Source organism: Streptopelia decaocto (genome assembly GCF_964273445.1).
Source record: "Streptopelia decaocto genome assembly, chromosome: 13".
NCBI lineage: Eukaryota > Metazoa > Chordata > Aves > Columbiformes > Columbidae > Streptopelia > Streptopelia decaocto.
This window is the reverse complement of record NC_138668.1, coordinates 16,382,608-16,398,556: the sequence shown is the minus strand read 5'-3', so window position 1 is coordinate 16,398,556 and position 15,949 is coordinate 16,382,608. Positions and strand designations below refer to the sequence as shown.

Sequence of the window (15,949 nt, the reverse complement as noted above, 5' to 3'; positions counted from 1 at the left end):
GCAATCTTCTGGTAGGTGTAGTGGTGCCAGGAAAAGAATCATAATAAAGAAGTCTTAAGTCAGTATGGAATTGAGTAAGTTTACAGAAGAAATGACACACATGGTGTTTGTAACAGCAAGGGACCAAACGCAGTGACGCTGAGGCTGCTGGACTGTACCTACACAGTCGTGTAATCGTGCTGGGGGCAGATCCAGACGAAACGCAGCCCCGGCGCAGGCAGGGCTGTGGTTGCCGTGAAAGCACCACGGGAGGTTGTGTGTTCAACACAGGCTGCTCGGCTGCCGCGGGATCCTCCGCAACAAAGTCTGTTCTCCTATCTTGCTGTTTGACCCTCATGAAAGAGAGAAGGTTTGCTGGCAGTCCTGGTCTGGGTGGGGAGGTTCTTGTGTTCACAAGATTCTGCCTCTACAGACAGAAAATAGTGAAGGCCTCACGCGTGTAGTAATGAAGCGGGTTTCCTGTGAATTTAGCAGCTGCTTTGGTGTGCCTGGGCCAGACTGTAATGCTGCTTCAAGCAGAGTAATAACAAATGGTGGTATCTGTGCTAACACTTGCTAACAATGCACTCCTTTCTTCCTTTAATTATTTTTAACCCTTATCTCTCCTTTTTTTGTAATTAATACAATTTTATTTGAACTATTTTTTTGTACTTAGTTGCATATGAAAGTATTAGTTATATTCTTAAAAGCTGTAATTCTTTGGTTCTAGAAGCCTTCATCTATGAAACATGGTAATGCTAACCAGAAAAAATATTAGACATAAGCTCTTCCTGTAATTCTGACAGACTGCGTGAAGAGGAGGCTTCTTTAATGACAGCTGTCAGCTCTAGAAGAGTTTTGCAATTATCAAGTTAAGAGCTGGCATCAATTAGTTAATCTGATTCTGGGCCACCAGCCAGGGGCAAATACGTGTTAGGAACATTTTAAGTAACATGTTCCTGACTTGAATGGGTGAGGTTGGTTCTGAAGGCACTTCCAGCTCTTTCTGATATTTTTGTAAGAAGGAAAGAAAATGTCTTGATGATACTTTATTTGTTTGCATGTGTGTTAGAAGGAGAAAAGAATTCTGCAAATTAAAACAGCAGTGTAAGGGTTATAAAAACAAAGCCCCTTCTTGAGGGCTCTTTTTGTATGTTGTTCTAAATCCTTTGTGGTTATCATTCTTTCTACCCACAGAAAAAAAAAAAAAAAAAACAAGAATAATAATCATAATAATAAAGAAAAATGTTAATGATGTCAGAAAAATATTTATGATACACTACAAAATTGGTATTAAAATCAATTATTGTTTCCCTTTGGTGAAACTAAAAGCAAATCTGTATTAGTAAAAACAGATTTTGGATGTGTTTACATGCAGTAGTTATAATACAAACGAAGAAGTCAAGGTAAGAAACCAGTTTATCTCACTCAAGATATTTGTAGTGTGCCAATATATGCCTTGTTAGAATATTTGTAGGCACAAATACAAGAAAGGCCAGTTTTCACTACTCCTCCCAAAAATATTTTGTGAATTTAAGTAAATTGTCTTAACTTTATCACATTTTTTCAATGACTCAGATGGTGGATGTTTTTAATGTTTCTCTTTCTCCTTATATTTTTTTAATACTAGTATCCACCTTTAACCTCTCCAGTTCCTGAATTTCTCAAAACCCCCTCTACAATTGAACAGCACGTTACCCGTTCCACTGCTGCAAGCACGCCGACCGCCAGCACCGCGCCTGCGGCAAAGCCTGCGCCAGCGCTAGTAAAGGTCAGTGTCTGCAGTCGTGGCATCTGTTCTATGTTCTTAATCCGTGTCCTACCCGGTGCTAGTGTTAGTGAAAAAATGCATGAGTAACGTTATAGTGCCTGTAACTAACAACTGTACTAGTGTGCGGGAGAACACAGCGGGTTGTTGACTGAGGCTTCTGTGTGCTGAGCTGAGCCACCGGCACTCGGAGGGACTGGCTCGTTGTTTCAGGAGGTCCTTCCAGTAGAGCTGACACAAGTTTTCATTGCACTTTACAGCTCTTAAGAAACAGGGATGAGATTTTTGCAGTATTGAGTTTCTGCTTCCTATAGGTGAAATTAATTAATCTAGTTTTTATGGTGAATAATTTAATAGGAACAGAGGCAACTGCATTCCTAGTCTACCTATAACCAAACTGGTGAACAGCATCACTCCTTTTCTGTGACTTATTTTCGTAGTCCATTTATTGTATAAGCAGAACACACAGTGTGAGAGAAGCTGCTGTATCCTTGTACTTGAACATCCTCAGTTCTCTTTTCTGCACTGACATAGCCAGCAGCATGGAAAACTTTTTCAAACACAGTTGTGTTAGATGATGTCTATAATATTTCAGCAACTTTGCCAAAGGTTTTCAGCTCCATATGTAGACTTCTGCCTAACTACGTTAAATTAATTCTCAGTTACATTTGCAAGGATGACCTTTAATAGTCAATTTCTAGTATAAATTTGGCTATATGTAGTGAAATCACTGGACTTGAACCAGCTTACTTAATGCAGGACCTTAATGACAAATTCAGACATCGCCCAAAACAGGTTATGTGTGTAATAAATGTGCACAGACCAACAGAGGGTTTCTGCTCTGCTGCACTCCGTGTGACTGGGTAACTACCTGCCCTTCAACTTTTCACTCAAAATAATTTCAAAGATCTTTAACGGAGTTGTACCACATGTGCAGGTGTTGCTACAAGGGATACTGCGGAAAGTTTGTGAGAGTAATCCTGTAATTCATAGGACTGTCTGTCCCTGCTTTTAATCTAGCCTGTAAGTACTTCTGAGTGTTTACAGGTGGAGCTGAAGACACCAGCTTTTGCTTGCACCAAGTGCTAAGTGGCTTTGACCTTGCCTGTTTAAGAGCAATCCCTCTTTGCAATGGCCGGTCATGGCTGGCAGAACCCTCAGCTTCATTTGTGCCATCCGTTAAAAAACATTCACAAACGGATTTGATGACCCCATCTTGTGCGCAGTCTAAGCCATCCGGAGTATGTTGACTTTGCAAGGACGGTAGGGGATCCTTCGGGGCAGGTTTGCAGGGATAATTGTATTCAGCAACTCCTTGCAGCAGATGCGCTCCTGTATGCTGTATCTTTGTACCTTGCGTAACTGCTTGTGAATGAGCTCTTACCATTGTTTCAATCTTTACCATCCATAAACAGCAAAGCCACCCAAAGAATCCCAACGATAAGCATCGAAGCAAGAAATGTAAAGAACCTAAGCCAAGGGTGAAAAAATTGAAGTATCATCAATATATTCCACCTGATCAGAAAGGTGAGAAAAATGAGCCACAGATGGACTCCAACTATGCTCGTCTGCTACAACAGCAGCAACTGTTTTTGCAGCTGCAGATCCTGAGCCAACAGCAACAACACTACAACTACCAGACAATTCTACCTGCACCGCTGAAGTATGTGAAGCATTGTTTGTGTCCTTTAAAGAAAAGATGTATACATCAGTTATAGACTTAGTGCTTTAGGAGTAGCCGTGTTTTGCAAATACTAGGAAACAGTTGGGATCCAAGAAAACTTAAGTGACAGTGTGCATCCCTGGGGTATTATGTGCCTCATTTAACAGGTTGATGAGGTAGTTCTGTTGTTAAAATGCTGCTGAACTGTGATGAAGCTTTTAGTGGTTCTGGTTACTTTTGTGTGACGTGGAAACAGAATGTCTTCCCTGTCAGATGCATTTTTTCTGACCAGATGCATATTTGAAATCCTAAAGCATTTATGCAAAGGCAAGAAAGTTTTGACACCATTGTCACTCAAATATGACATAGGCAGAACAGAAGAGAGCTTACAGATGATGGCTTTTGCAAAGACACAGAATATTCTTGTGGTTTTGTCTTTTTACGTCGGTTTGACAGACCACACTTCTGCAGTTTACTAATAAGAAGAAAGAGTCATTTTAAATTAGGTGAAATGTGTATATTGTTGATAGCCGCATCTCTGATGCTTCCAGGAGTTCCTCAGCAGTGTTAACTTCAGCACGTGTAACAGTGAGAAGTACACTTTCCGATTTATTGGGAGAAGCGGTCAAAAATAAATCTTTAAAGAGTCGCCAGCGCCCTATAGCAGAATGAGAAGCAGACGACCTGCAGAGCTTCATCCTCACCATCTAACACCAATTGTTTCCTGGAAATGCTTATAGTGTAACCTGGCACAGTCATACAAACCTCAATTCCAATTATTTTTTTTTTAAATGAGTGTTCACTGAGTTATTTTTCCTCAGCAAGTGAGGCTAGAAAAGTTAAAGATACCATCTGTGGTTATATTTATAATTACCATGTATCCTAACATTTGGACTAGAGATGTTTCTGCCTGCTTACCCACGCTTCTTATGTTCCATTTACTGACATTTCAGAAACATTCCTCCATAAATCAGTTGAACAAAATAAAAAAGCTGACTTACAGTCCCTGGTGTAAATGATGGCATTTTTAATGTTTTTACCATTATTTTGCGATCTTGTATGAGATTCTTCTTTTAAGTACAGCTGATAAAAATGTGTCATCTTTCCAGTAAGCTGCCTTCACATCAGTCCTTATTATATATGAACATTGGAGATGTGTGTAGGGTTATAGAGTTTGGTATTGTGGGACTTCTTTGTTGATGGCAGACAAACACGTAACTGGTTGCCCTAGCTGATGGTTCATTTATATGAACTGGTTCTGTGGTCCATAGTATCCTTCAGGGATATCATGACAGTAATAAAAACTATGAAGCATAAATTAGTACTGAAAGAAACACAAAATAACAATATACTACTCTCCGTTTTCTTCTATGTGTTGTTTTACTAAGAATATTTAGCAGTAATGTCTTATGTAAATATATATTTAAAAAAAAATTGTTCATCAGTTTGATAGACAGTAGCTTCAGAATCACAGCTGCTTGCCTGAAAACACGATGCACTTAGCATTGACGTTATTGTCCCCCTTTTTCTTCTCACTTGAAGGCCACTGAATGACAAACAGGGTAACAACGGGAACACGCCGCTGAACGCTCTGAACAGCAGCTCGCCGGCCCCAGCGGCCAGCTCGCCGCGGCAGAGCAGCGCCGTGCCCAGCCGCAAGCCGGGGCCTCTGCCGTCCAGCTTGGATGACCTGAAGGTAAAAAATCAGGGGGATTTGTCCATTCCTGTGCGTCACCGTAGGCAACTTGCAAACCACTGCCAGAGCTCAACACATTATCTGAAAATGAGCGTGACATTTCATAAAAGCCTCGTGTAGGTACAAATAACCGTTTTAACTGTAAGCTGAAGGCGTTGCATAGTTTTTGGTTCGTTCAGCAAGGCATAACAAAACCAAATAGGAAGAAGCGGTGGGGTTGGATTCAGAGCCTCCCCCCATGTGCCGGAGCTGAGGGAGCAGAGGGGGCTCTGCTGCGCGGGGCAGTCAGTGCTCCCTTCCCTGAGCAGGGGCTGGGCGCCGCGGGACAGGAGGGAATATTTCTTTAGGCTTTAAAAAAGAGGTTTCAGAAGATCAGATTCTCAAGACATTAATGTATTGTCATCAGATAAAGCAAATCTTTTAATATGAAACAAGTGTATAAAATGCAATTCAAGCAACAGTGTTTGAAATAAGCTTTTCAAACTTTAAGTTATTAATTAATAACATTTAAAGATATTTAAGTTAATATCTGAATTTGTGCTTTGCAGTGATTAAAGCTGTCCACTTATCCATTTCTGCATAATTTATTCCTGCTGACATGGTAGCCAGACGTGCAGGCCTGGTGGTGGTGGTTTTAACTCTGAATCTAAACCAGTTCTGACTGGGAATTCAGAAAAGCGCTGTTGAAAAACAGAAAACGTGAATGCACTCTGCAGCAAGGGTAGAGGATACCAGACTGGGCGAAACGGCCAATAATCGTTGTTACATAGACAGCTATTTAACATAAAACTGCTGTGGTTCTCAGAGATACTACACAAATGGATTGTTGTGTCTTTTCGTCATTTCCAGATCACAAAGACCTAGGATTTAAAATTCTAGGCTGGCAATGTACAGAAATATCACCAAGGTCACTACCTTGTATTCTTGCAGAGGTGGTTCTAACATAGGTAGAGCCCACACACTCCACAGTTAGATGCGGTATATGTATATCATAAACAGAAGCCATTCATTGTGACTCTTCTTTTTAATTGATATGTTGAAGCACAGAATTATTTACACTCAATACATTTGTACTTCGCCTGTAAGCTTATTGGAAAATCCACAACATTTTTCTATCAGAAATGAGATTAATTTTGCCTGCTTATACTTTTTATGTTTGTAAACGAAACCCAGACGGCACACAGCTGTAACTGTTCGGTTGCTAATTAGAGAGAGCCTTTTGTGGTTGATAAGTTTGTTAAATCACCCAGCTGACCTGATAACATTTCTGAAAAATAGACCGATCTGCCTTGAAGGTGGAACAAAGGAGCTCGGTGTGCTAGCGTTCCGTGCTTTTATCTGCACTGCTGCCGTCGACAGGAGTTCCCAGCCCAGAACCGGAGCTGTACATTCATTTTACCATTTTGAAAATTTATGAAAAATCAGCATAACTTTGCTACTGTTCATTGTACAACTGAACACTACACTAAGGTTTTGGCCACTTAAACAGTGGAAGTAAGTAGCAGGTCATGGGAATGCACTTACAAATAATGCGTGCTCTCAGAACACAGAGCTGTACCAACTAGCAAATACGCTGAAAAGTAATTTTTCTTACTAGGATGTAATGAGGTAAAATGTATAGGAATAACTTTTAATATGTTTTTACTATTGTGCTTTATCATATTTCAGGTAGCAGAGCTTAAAATGGAGTTGAAATTGCGGGGATTACCAGTGTCTGGAACAAAAACAGATCTTATCGAGCGTCTGAAGCCCTATCAGGATCTTAATAACAATGGCGTCACTACTAGTAGCTCTGTGACGGTAACCACCTCCACTGGGGCCACGGGTAACGCTGGGGAAGTGACTGTGGCATTTCCTGTTGCAACACTAAATAAACCAGCGGCTAATACGATATCCAGCTTTCCTCCAGAAAAAACACCTACCGGACCTGGCGGCAAAGGGGTGAACACTGAAAACATCAGCTCACCTTTGCCTATATCTCCCTCTCCTTCAGAACAATCGAGTCTAAGCACAGATGATACTAGTATGGCAGATACCTTCACAGAAATGATGACCATGGTGTCACCGTCCCAGTTCTTAAGTACTTCGCCACTAAGAGCAAATACAAGTGATGATAATCAGAATCGCACCAGTGGAAGCATCTCAGCCATGGAGTTTGACGTAGCAGAAAAGGACCGCAAGCTTCAAGAAAAAGAAAAGCAGATTGAAGAGCTCAAAAGGAAACTGGAACAAGAGCAAAAGCTTGTGGAAGTACTGAAAATGCAACTTGAGGTTGAGAAACGGGGACAACAGCAACAGTCTCAGACTTGTGGTAACTCAGCTGCTGTGGAACAGAAACAATTCAGTGCTGCTGTTAAAGATGAAAATGCTCTAACTGACTGCTCTAGTACAAGTCAATCTGTACCTGTAGTTAGTCATTCTTTAGGACAATCTGTGTATACCAGTGGCCAGAATCCAGTTGCCAAAAAGGCGGTTGTTATCAAGCAGGAGATACCTGTGGCCAAAGCCGAGCCTCAGAATGCCATTTCTCAGTTTTATGTTAGTCCACAGAGGCAGCCACAAACTGCAGTTGTTGCCCAACCTCAAGCGTTATTAACGACCCAAGGAACTGCACAGCTGCTCCTCCCGCTGTCCATCCAGGGACCCAATTCTACCACTGCAGTGCAGCTGCCAGTTGGAAATATAAAGTTGCAGGTAGGGGTGTTTCTGTTTTTCATCATGCAAACTGCATGGCACTATTTGCATAATTTAGTATAACTAGGTAAATATGCTGCTTGTAAGACTAACTTAAAAAATGAGGCTTCACTTGTTTCTGCCTTAGGGAAAACAGTAGAAAAACTTAAGAGCCAATCTCTTCTAGTACTTGCTTGCTTTGTGGTTTTTCTTCCCAGATAACCCTTTCCTGAAAAGTAGTTGTCTTACCATCTACTGCCTCCATGCACAGTCAATTTTGATTTATACCCACATATACCACCATTTTGTTAACTCCAAATTGTAATAGAGAGCTACACGCCCACTACTTTATTTTGAGGAATACCTGTTGGCAAAATGTGTGTTTGAGCTTCCTTGCGTGGTGATGGCTCGTTATATTAAAAAAGATGAATGGTAGGTTGTAGAACTCCAGTGGAGTTATAAAAAGAAACCATGGTTACACAAGTATTATTTCTAGGGTGATTACAGGTAATACCACAGTGAATAAATACAGCATAAACCAAGATGGGTTATAAATGAAGAGGTATAGAGTAGTGTGACCAAGCTGAAACAGTTTACCCTGTTGGTCTAAGGCAGAGTTACACATGTACTTCCCAGTGGCATTACTGTGCCACAGCTGGGTGAAATCCCTGCCAGCCGCACGGTTATTGCGCCAGCACAGCCTTCTCTCAGCTCCACGTGTGCGTGGCTGTTGGGGCGTGTTGTGGGCCCAGGCTTTGGTGCCAGCATGGGCACCATCACACTCAGCAATACTTAATGAGGGCTCTAATGTTGATGGGGATGGGCCCCAGAGCCCCCCGCTATTCCTGGTAACTACCCATCCAGACAGATCTTTGTCTAAATTGTTCTAAAATTCTGTCTAGAATTCTGTGATGACCTTAAGCAGCTTGTTCTTGTATTTCACTTCACTGATGCTGCAGCAGGTTTTCCCAACTGCCAGCTCAAATTGTCTTTCCTGAGGTCAGACATGCTTCTTGTCTTTCAGTGGCCATTAAAAACTGCTATGATCTTCTTAAAAACAACCTTTTCCTTGCATCATCAGTTTTGTCTTTCTGGTTACTCAAGCGCAGTTCTTATAGTCCTCTCTTTCTGGTTATGCTCTATCTGTTCTTATTTTCATTGCTCTCTGCTGGACCCTCTCCAGTTTGTCTTTCTTAAATTCTCTTGGCAAAATACACACCGCCTTTTAGCTGGGAACTCGCCAGTACCAGACAGAGTAAACGCTTTGTCTCCTATACCCAGCTCACACTCATCCGTCCCAGAACACATGCTATTGGTATTCTGCATAATCTATGCAACAGATTTTTACATGATGTGATTTACTGTGAGATACAAATAATGCAAATATTTTATCTTCATCCTTTAGGCTCAATCACAAGCTGGAATACAGACCCCATCACAAATACCTGCTCCTATTTCTTCCTCTGGCCTGGTCCAGACAGCACCTCAGATGCATACTCCACAGTCACAACAAAATACCATCACGCAGCACGCACTCGGTCAGACCCAACAAATGAGAAAGGTTTGTGGATAGCAATAAGCATTAAGATAAAGAGTTCTGTAATCTAACTCTAGGCAGTGCTTTTAGAATCTTTTATGTGTCATCTGCATCGTATATAAATGATCAAGTCACCTAACACCTCTGTACCGTGTTTTTCTGTGTGCTACAATGGGCTGTAACTCCTTCACTTTTTCCAAAGTTTTAGTTTGTGCAGGACTTTTTTTCAGTTGCAAATAAATACGTAAGGCTAAAGACTTTTTATCTTAACAGTATTCTTACGGCAGCACTCTCTGTTCTTCCTCATGCTTGGCACAATTGGTGTACCAGGTATTGCAGTCAGTTGCTGTTATTTGTCACTGGCTCAAAATCCTGCAGGCAGTTGTTCAGAGAATGCTTTTGCCTCTGGCTTCAGAGGTTTATTATCTATAGGAGTTCCTTGTAATTTTCATACTTTCCCTGTCGATTTCATCCTTCCTTACACAGAAAGCTAATGGACTGTACTGAGGATGGCAGTTCCAGGCAGTAGGAACTCCACCATGCCTACAATACATCTCTTCCTGGGGAATGGGGGGAATGCTTCAGAGAGAGATCCTTCCCTGCCTACCCAAAACGATCCACTCTGAAATTTCCCCTTCCAAAACGGATGTTCATCAGCACTGGCCGCACAGCTGTGAGTGCCAGTGGTCATATGGTAACTGGTATCAGCCATCGGCTCTGGTCGTCACAAAGAGAAAGGCTTTCTCCTCGTCGGAGCCTCTTCCAGGCTGAGCTCTGTTATTAGCAACTGAGAGACTGGTTTTGGACCTTCATTGCTTCCTTACCAGTGCTATCGACTCTAAGGCTCCTAACACTTAGGAGAACAAGGTTTTTCAGCCTGCCTCAAGGAAAGGATAATTCAGAAAGAACTGACGTTTCAGGATGAAGACAGTAATTTTTACCATATGTTATATAACTTACAAAGTATCTCAGCCTTTAAGGTTTATATTTCAGTTTACAGAAGCGCATCATAAAAGCCATGTTTTGATGCGATTTGAGGCCTCTACCTGTGCAGTGTCCTCTAATCTAATAAGAATTTATCTTATGAGATATATGATGATGCCCTGCCATTCTCTAGGCAGCTGGCTAATAAAGGGGAACACAACTAAATGAGCATCATCACACGTCAGGATGCTTGTTCAGTCTGTTTGATTGCATGGACAATGAGGTTATCCTACAGAAGTCACAACTGACTCACATCCCAAAAGCAGATTTCGTTCAGGTTCTCTGGGATTCAATGAGGGCCTAATCTTGCCTTGTTTATTCGACAGGTCCCATATAGAGTTTTTCCCGTCATCCTGAGGCATGTACTCGTGCCAGAGACTAGCAGTTTGCTTCCTGTGCTGTCTGCAAGTTCCTTGAAGTGATTACAGGAGATACCAATTGTGCACTCTGGTGTTTCCCCCTGTTCAGCCCAGTTGTCTCGGAGCCCACATGGTTCCCAGCAGACGTGTGGCTGCATCCGGCCTGCCCCTGCTGTTCCGCTCACATCTCCTGCCCTCTGTCACATAGCAAACCAGGCAGCGTCATTGCACTGGCTTTTACACCAGAATGTAAAATACTTGGTGTGATACAATAGATCAGGACAATCTTCATGCCTTCAGCATTACATCTACCTGTCTGCTCTTTGCCTTTCATAAGGCTTGGATATTTCAGTGGGCAGACTGAGGTAATGTACTGTGAGTAATGCTACTAATTAATTTAACACTTTTTTAGTGAAGTTTGTCTTCCTAATAACAATCACCTCCATAGAGAGTTCTTTTCCAGAACTGGTTTCTCTTGAATCCATCTAGACTTCCTCAAGCAGCTCAGATTTTTTATGCAAACCAGCTGATTATTCTATTTATTTTCTCCTATGCGTTTGAAGTGTCTCTTCACATCCTCGGTACCACATGGCACTTGTTCCTCAGTTCACTCAGTAGTAAGGAAACATCTCCACAGCCCTTCACCTCAGTTCAGCTGGAAAAGCACAACAGTTTCCAGACATGACCCGGGTGGCTAACAAAAGCTGTGTTAGACCCTCACACAGCAGACTTGATTTGGTATTCAGACTGCGCTGCAAAGCTTACCCTGGATTTATCTCCATCCTGATCTAAGATTTGTCACACCTTTATCAGAAAGGTATTGGGAGTGATACTGAATTATGCACTCAGACATTCATAGCTCCTCCTGCTCTCCCTTTAACTTCAAAATATGAGAAGTAGGGTACTGCTTGGAATCATTTGCAGTGAGTGTGTGGACAGGCAGTTGAAGAAGTCACAAGTTTAAATACCCATAACCAAGTTTACATTTGATACTCAAGTTCATCAGCTATATCTTTTGCCTCTCTCTCCACTAGTATTCATAAATATCTTTAGGTAAAATAATCTAGAATGGCACAAACCAAACCATTCTGTCTTAGGCAGTATACAGCATGTGTGGATATATACACTAGTTTGTATCAGGCCACAAATAAGCTCATTTTATTGACTGTCCACTAGGTGGGGAGATCATGCACATCTATTAAACTTCCATACACTTTTGAATGTGTTTTGCAAAAACATACGCTCACTGCAAAATCGCAGGAAAGTATTTTCAGTTATCGGTGAAGAATGAAAGCGTGTCACAGCTCAAGGGTTTTTTTCAAAGAGTAATTGTTATAAATTATTACACTGGAGGGAAAAATCAGTACAAATAATATTCCCTTAATAGGTATTCTAAGCAAGCAAGTATTAAAAAAAAGTCTTAATCTTGATTAACATCATTTACCCAATGTTATTAATTTTAAAAAACCCATAACCTAAGACTGATATGTTAATCCTTTACAGGTTTTTCCAGCTACCACATCAAATACAGTATTTTCCTATCAGACTGCACCAGTGACAACACCTTCACAATCTTTTCTTAATAAAGCATCAAACTCTAACATTCACCCTGCTGGTAATCAGGTTCCCTCTGTGCAGAACGGACCTGCTACTCCTAATAAGGTAAGATTAGCTCACCAATGTTCCATAAAGCTCAGTTTTATGTTACTGTTCTTAAATGACGTGACACTGTGCATACTGCAGTTCACTCAAGGAGGAGGAATGTTTTGTAGGTTGTAATAACACTTACATGTATGTATGTGTGAGAAAGAAATTATTATTTTGTCCCTCAAATTACCTGTTGCACTGTTATTTGTATATATGTAGACTGGTGTGACAAAACAGCATAATCCCTAGACCTTGATACATCTTGAATTCACTAAAACGTACTGTTTAGGTATTACTTTGTTATTTCACGCAGCCTGGCTCTCCATCTCAAGCCCAGCCTTATGTTGTTCAACAGCCCCTCTTCAACAACACAGTGTCCAAGGCAAAAGATCCTCCTCGTTATGAAGAGGCCATAAAACAGACCCGGAATATTCAGACACCGCAATGTGAGGTAATCATTTTCTCCTGTTTAGTCTGTTAAAACCAGTTTTTTTCTTTCGAATTATCCAAGCCATTACTTATTTTAGTTTTTTGTTTGGTGTTAATATTTTTCTAATGTACCCTGTTAATATTTTCATAACTGTGTTTAACTACTGGACTCCTGTTTCGTGATTCTTTTTATTAAAGCAACTGACATGTCATTAAGTTTTACAGTATCCAGTTGGTGATATGTATAATTGGGATAATGCTGCTATTGCTACTTAACTACAACTAGCCTTCAACTGATTCGTTTCAAACTTGTATGATAGCCAAACTTCAGACTTAAAAGATAGAAACTATATTCATATTTTCCAAAGTGAGTAAACTTGAGAAGAATGTGTGTTTATACACTTATGCAAACATATATGTATGTATATATTTATATATATATATACACATGAGCATAGGTGCTTGCTTTAAAAGAGTCTGTATTTAGTGAGCTTAATGAATAATCTTACAGAGTGCTTTATCAGTTTACCATAATACCCTTCACGTTGGAGGCAAGTTGCACACAAAACTAATGAGCATCCCTAACCTTGTGTGTTTCACAACTATCCCAAAAAATCAATAGATAAAACCTTGTAGCAACTTAGTATTGGTAGGTGGCTTTGTGGTGCAGACACTGGGGCAGAAGTGTGGGGACGTAATGCCGTTTCGTGTTGTTGACCTGTGAGACATCCCCCCGTGAAGCGCACAGCCCACCTCATGGCACTGCAGCACTACCCGTTAGCAAAGTGCTTCCCCACCGGCCTCTTCTCAGGAGACAGATCTCCTGATGACAAACTGCTTCCCATCTCCAGAGTATAGCCAGTGTTTTAAAATGCTGGGTTTGTTTTGAGACTGTCGTAAAAGTCTCCATTTTTCCTAGACCACTTTTGAAAGAATGGGTTTCACAGAATGTCAGGGATTGGAAGGGCTGCGCTGGACTCTCTGCAGCAGTTCCCTGTCCTGCTGGAACTGAGGGGCCACAACTGGACACAATATTCCAGGTGTGGTCTCCCCAGGGCAGAGCAGAGGGGCAGGAGAACCTCTCTGACCTACTGACCACCCCCTTCTAACCCCCCCCAGGTACCATTGGCTTCCTGGCCACAAGGGCCCAGTGCTGGCTCATGGTCACCCTGCTGTCCCCAGCACCCCCAGGTCCCTTTCCCCTACACTGCTCTCTAATAGGTCATTCCCCAACTTACACTGGAACCTGGGGCTGTTCCTGCCCAGATTCAAGACTCCACACTTGCCCTTGTTCTATTTCATTGAAAGTTTCCCTGCCCAGCTCTCCAGCCTGTCCAGGTCTCTGATGGCAGCACAGCTTCCAGTGTCAGCCACTCCTCCCAGCTTGGTGTCACCAGCAAACTTGCTGACAGTCACTCTATTCCCTCCTCCAAATCGTTGATGAATATATTGAATAACACCGGCCCCAGCACTGCCCCCTGAGGCACTGCACTGGATACAGGCCCCAACTGGACTCTGCCCCATTGACCACGACTCTCTGGCTTCTTCCCTTCAGTCAGTTTGTGGGGGTTCTGTTACCTTTTGCTTAATGTTTGGACATTTCAGAGGTGGCTGCTAAAAACAAACAGATAAACAGCTGATGAAAGCTTCCCCCCTTTAAAAAGGAAAACATGAATCTACATCTGGAGAAAAAAGAAACAAGCACCACAACAACTAACAACATGCATCTTACACGGTGGCTGTTTGCAGGATGTTGCTGAGAGAAAGCAGTTCAGGGTGCACCCCCCAAATCCTGCACTTATTCCAGATACTTACCCTGGTACAAAACAGGGTTCGTCATTCCCCTCCTCATCCCTGGTTCTCTGCACCTCACTTGCAGGTTCCCTTCATGAAATCTTTGTCTTCCTTTTCAGATTTTTTCCCTATTCCCTTGTACAGAAACCGACCACAGGGATTACAAGTGTCTCTCCAAACTATTTCTCTGTTTTCTAGATTGACCGTTTCATATGAAGAATTTTAGGCTTGATCATAGGTTAGTACTTACGTACTATTGAGAGAAGCTAGGATCAATCAGCTTAGGAGAAAAATACTGCAAGAAAAAGAATAACCCTTGTCTCATGCACTGCAGGTTTCCAGTGCCCACAGTCAGCAGATGGATGATCTTTTTGATATTCTCATCAAGAGCGGAGGTAAGATAATTGACCTCTGTGTGATGGAGAGATTTAAAACCTGATAATAAAAACTCAGTGAAAGAAATAAAACGAAAGAATTCTTCCAAGGTAGAAGCCATCCAGCTTGGATGAAACTAGTATTTCTGAAATAATTCTCTATTAAAGACCTTTGCAATAATTCACACAGCATTCAAACAATTAAAATAACACCTTGGGTTAGCACAAACTGGTTTTAAACCAAAATTGGAGAAGTTGAGCAAGTCCATGTAATGTAAACTGAAATTATACAAAAAATAGAATAAGGTAAGAGTTAAAGCATGTCGATACTAAAATTTCATTAAACATAGCCATGTATTATCAACTCTAAACATCAAAGATACATTACTGGAAAAAGTATGTATGAACTACATAGAGTCAGTAATAAATAACAACTTTCTATGTCAGTTAAAAGAAGGGAGCCAGCAGAAAGGAACTGAAACAACTGAAGTAATACACAAAGTAGCTTTGCAGTAAAAGGCGGCCACTTTCGGGCATAATTAGGCTCTGTAGACTAAGAAGCCATTACAATACTGGGAAACATTCTGGTGCCAGTAATTCCTTTGACTTAATGCTTTGTACTACTGTCACCTAAGGATCTTGAGAGCCATGAGTGCCAGGACAGAAGTGACTGATCGTTGGCTATTGGAAGATTTTAGCCATATTCTGAACATCAGAGTATTTTCTCTTTTTTGAAGCAAATTGCAAAGTCAGCTGAAGAAAATGGAGTAGACAGTGACAGACTGAGCTAAGTGACCTGTGCAGTGGACAACTCAAGCTAAACTAAATGCTTTCAGTACTTTTATTAAAATACTGCGTGGGTAGTTCAAAGAAGTTCTAGGATACCTCTGGAACAGAGGATTTAGGAAACAGTGCTTGCTTACATATTTGCTTCGAGTGTTATGTTACCAAACCTATTTGATCTTAAAGGTAACAACTGCTCCAGATTTGTGAAGTTGCCATGAAAAAACAAACCTTTCCTGATCAGTTTTATGAAAAATGAAGTA

At 41.3% G+C, this 15,949-nt stretch overlaps 1 protein-coding gene and 1 long non-coding RNA gene across 13 annotated transcripts in view; one reads left to right on the top strand and one right to left on the bottom strand.

Moving 5' to 3' along the window:
- LOC309445738 overlaps positions 1 to 15,949 on the bottom strand; it is a 32,859-nt gene that overhangs the window by 5,284 nt on the left and 11,626 nt on the right. The window lies entirely within an intron of this gene.
- MRTFB (myocardin related transcription factor B) overlaps positions 1 to 15,949 on the top strand; it is an 80,576-nt gene that overhangs the window by 58,473 nt on the left and 6,154 nt on the right. For 9 of the 12 annotated variants that reach the window (XM_082064763.1, XM_082064764.1, XM_082064758.1 and 6 more), the window contains 8 exons: positions 1,610 to 1,750; positions 3,163 to 3,410; positions 4,953 to 5,106; positions 6,775 to 7,800; positions 9,185 to 9,340; positions 12,163 to 12,321; positions 12,596 to 12,757; positions 14,864 to 14,924. In XM_082064763.1, coding sequence (XP_081920889.1) covers positions 1,610 to 1,750; positions 3,163 to 3,410; positions 4,953 to 5,106; positions 6,775 to 7,800; positions 9,185 to 9,340; positions 12,163 to 12,321; positions 12,596 to 12,757; positions 14,864 to 14,924 — 2,107 coding nt within the window. Of the gene's footprint in view, positions 1 to 1,609; positions 1,751 to 3,162; positions 3,411 to 4,952; positions 5,107 to 6,774; positions 7,801 to 9,184; positions 9,341 to 12,162; positions 12,322 to 12,595; positions 12,758 to 14,648; positions 14,768 to 14,863; positions 14,925 to 15,949 lie in introns of those variants that run through there. The other 3 variants (XR_014185325.1, XM_082064760.1, XM_082064757.1) reach the window with 3 other exon arrangements.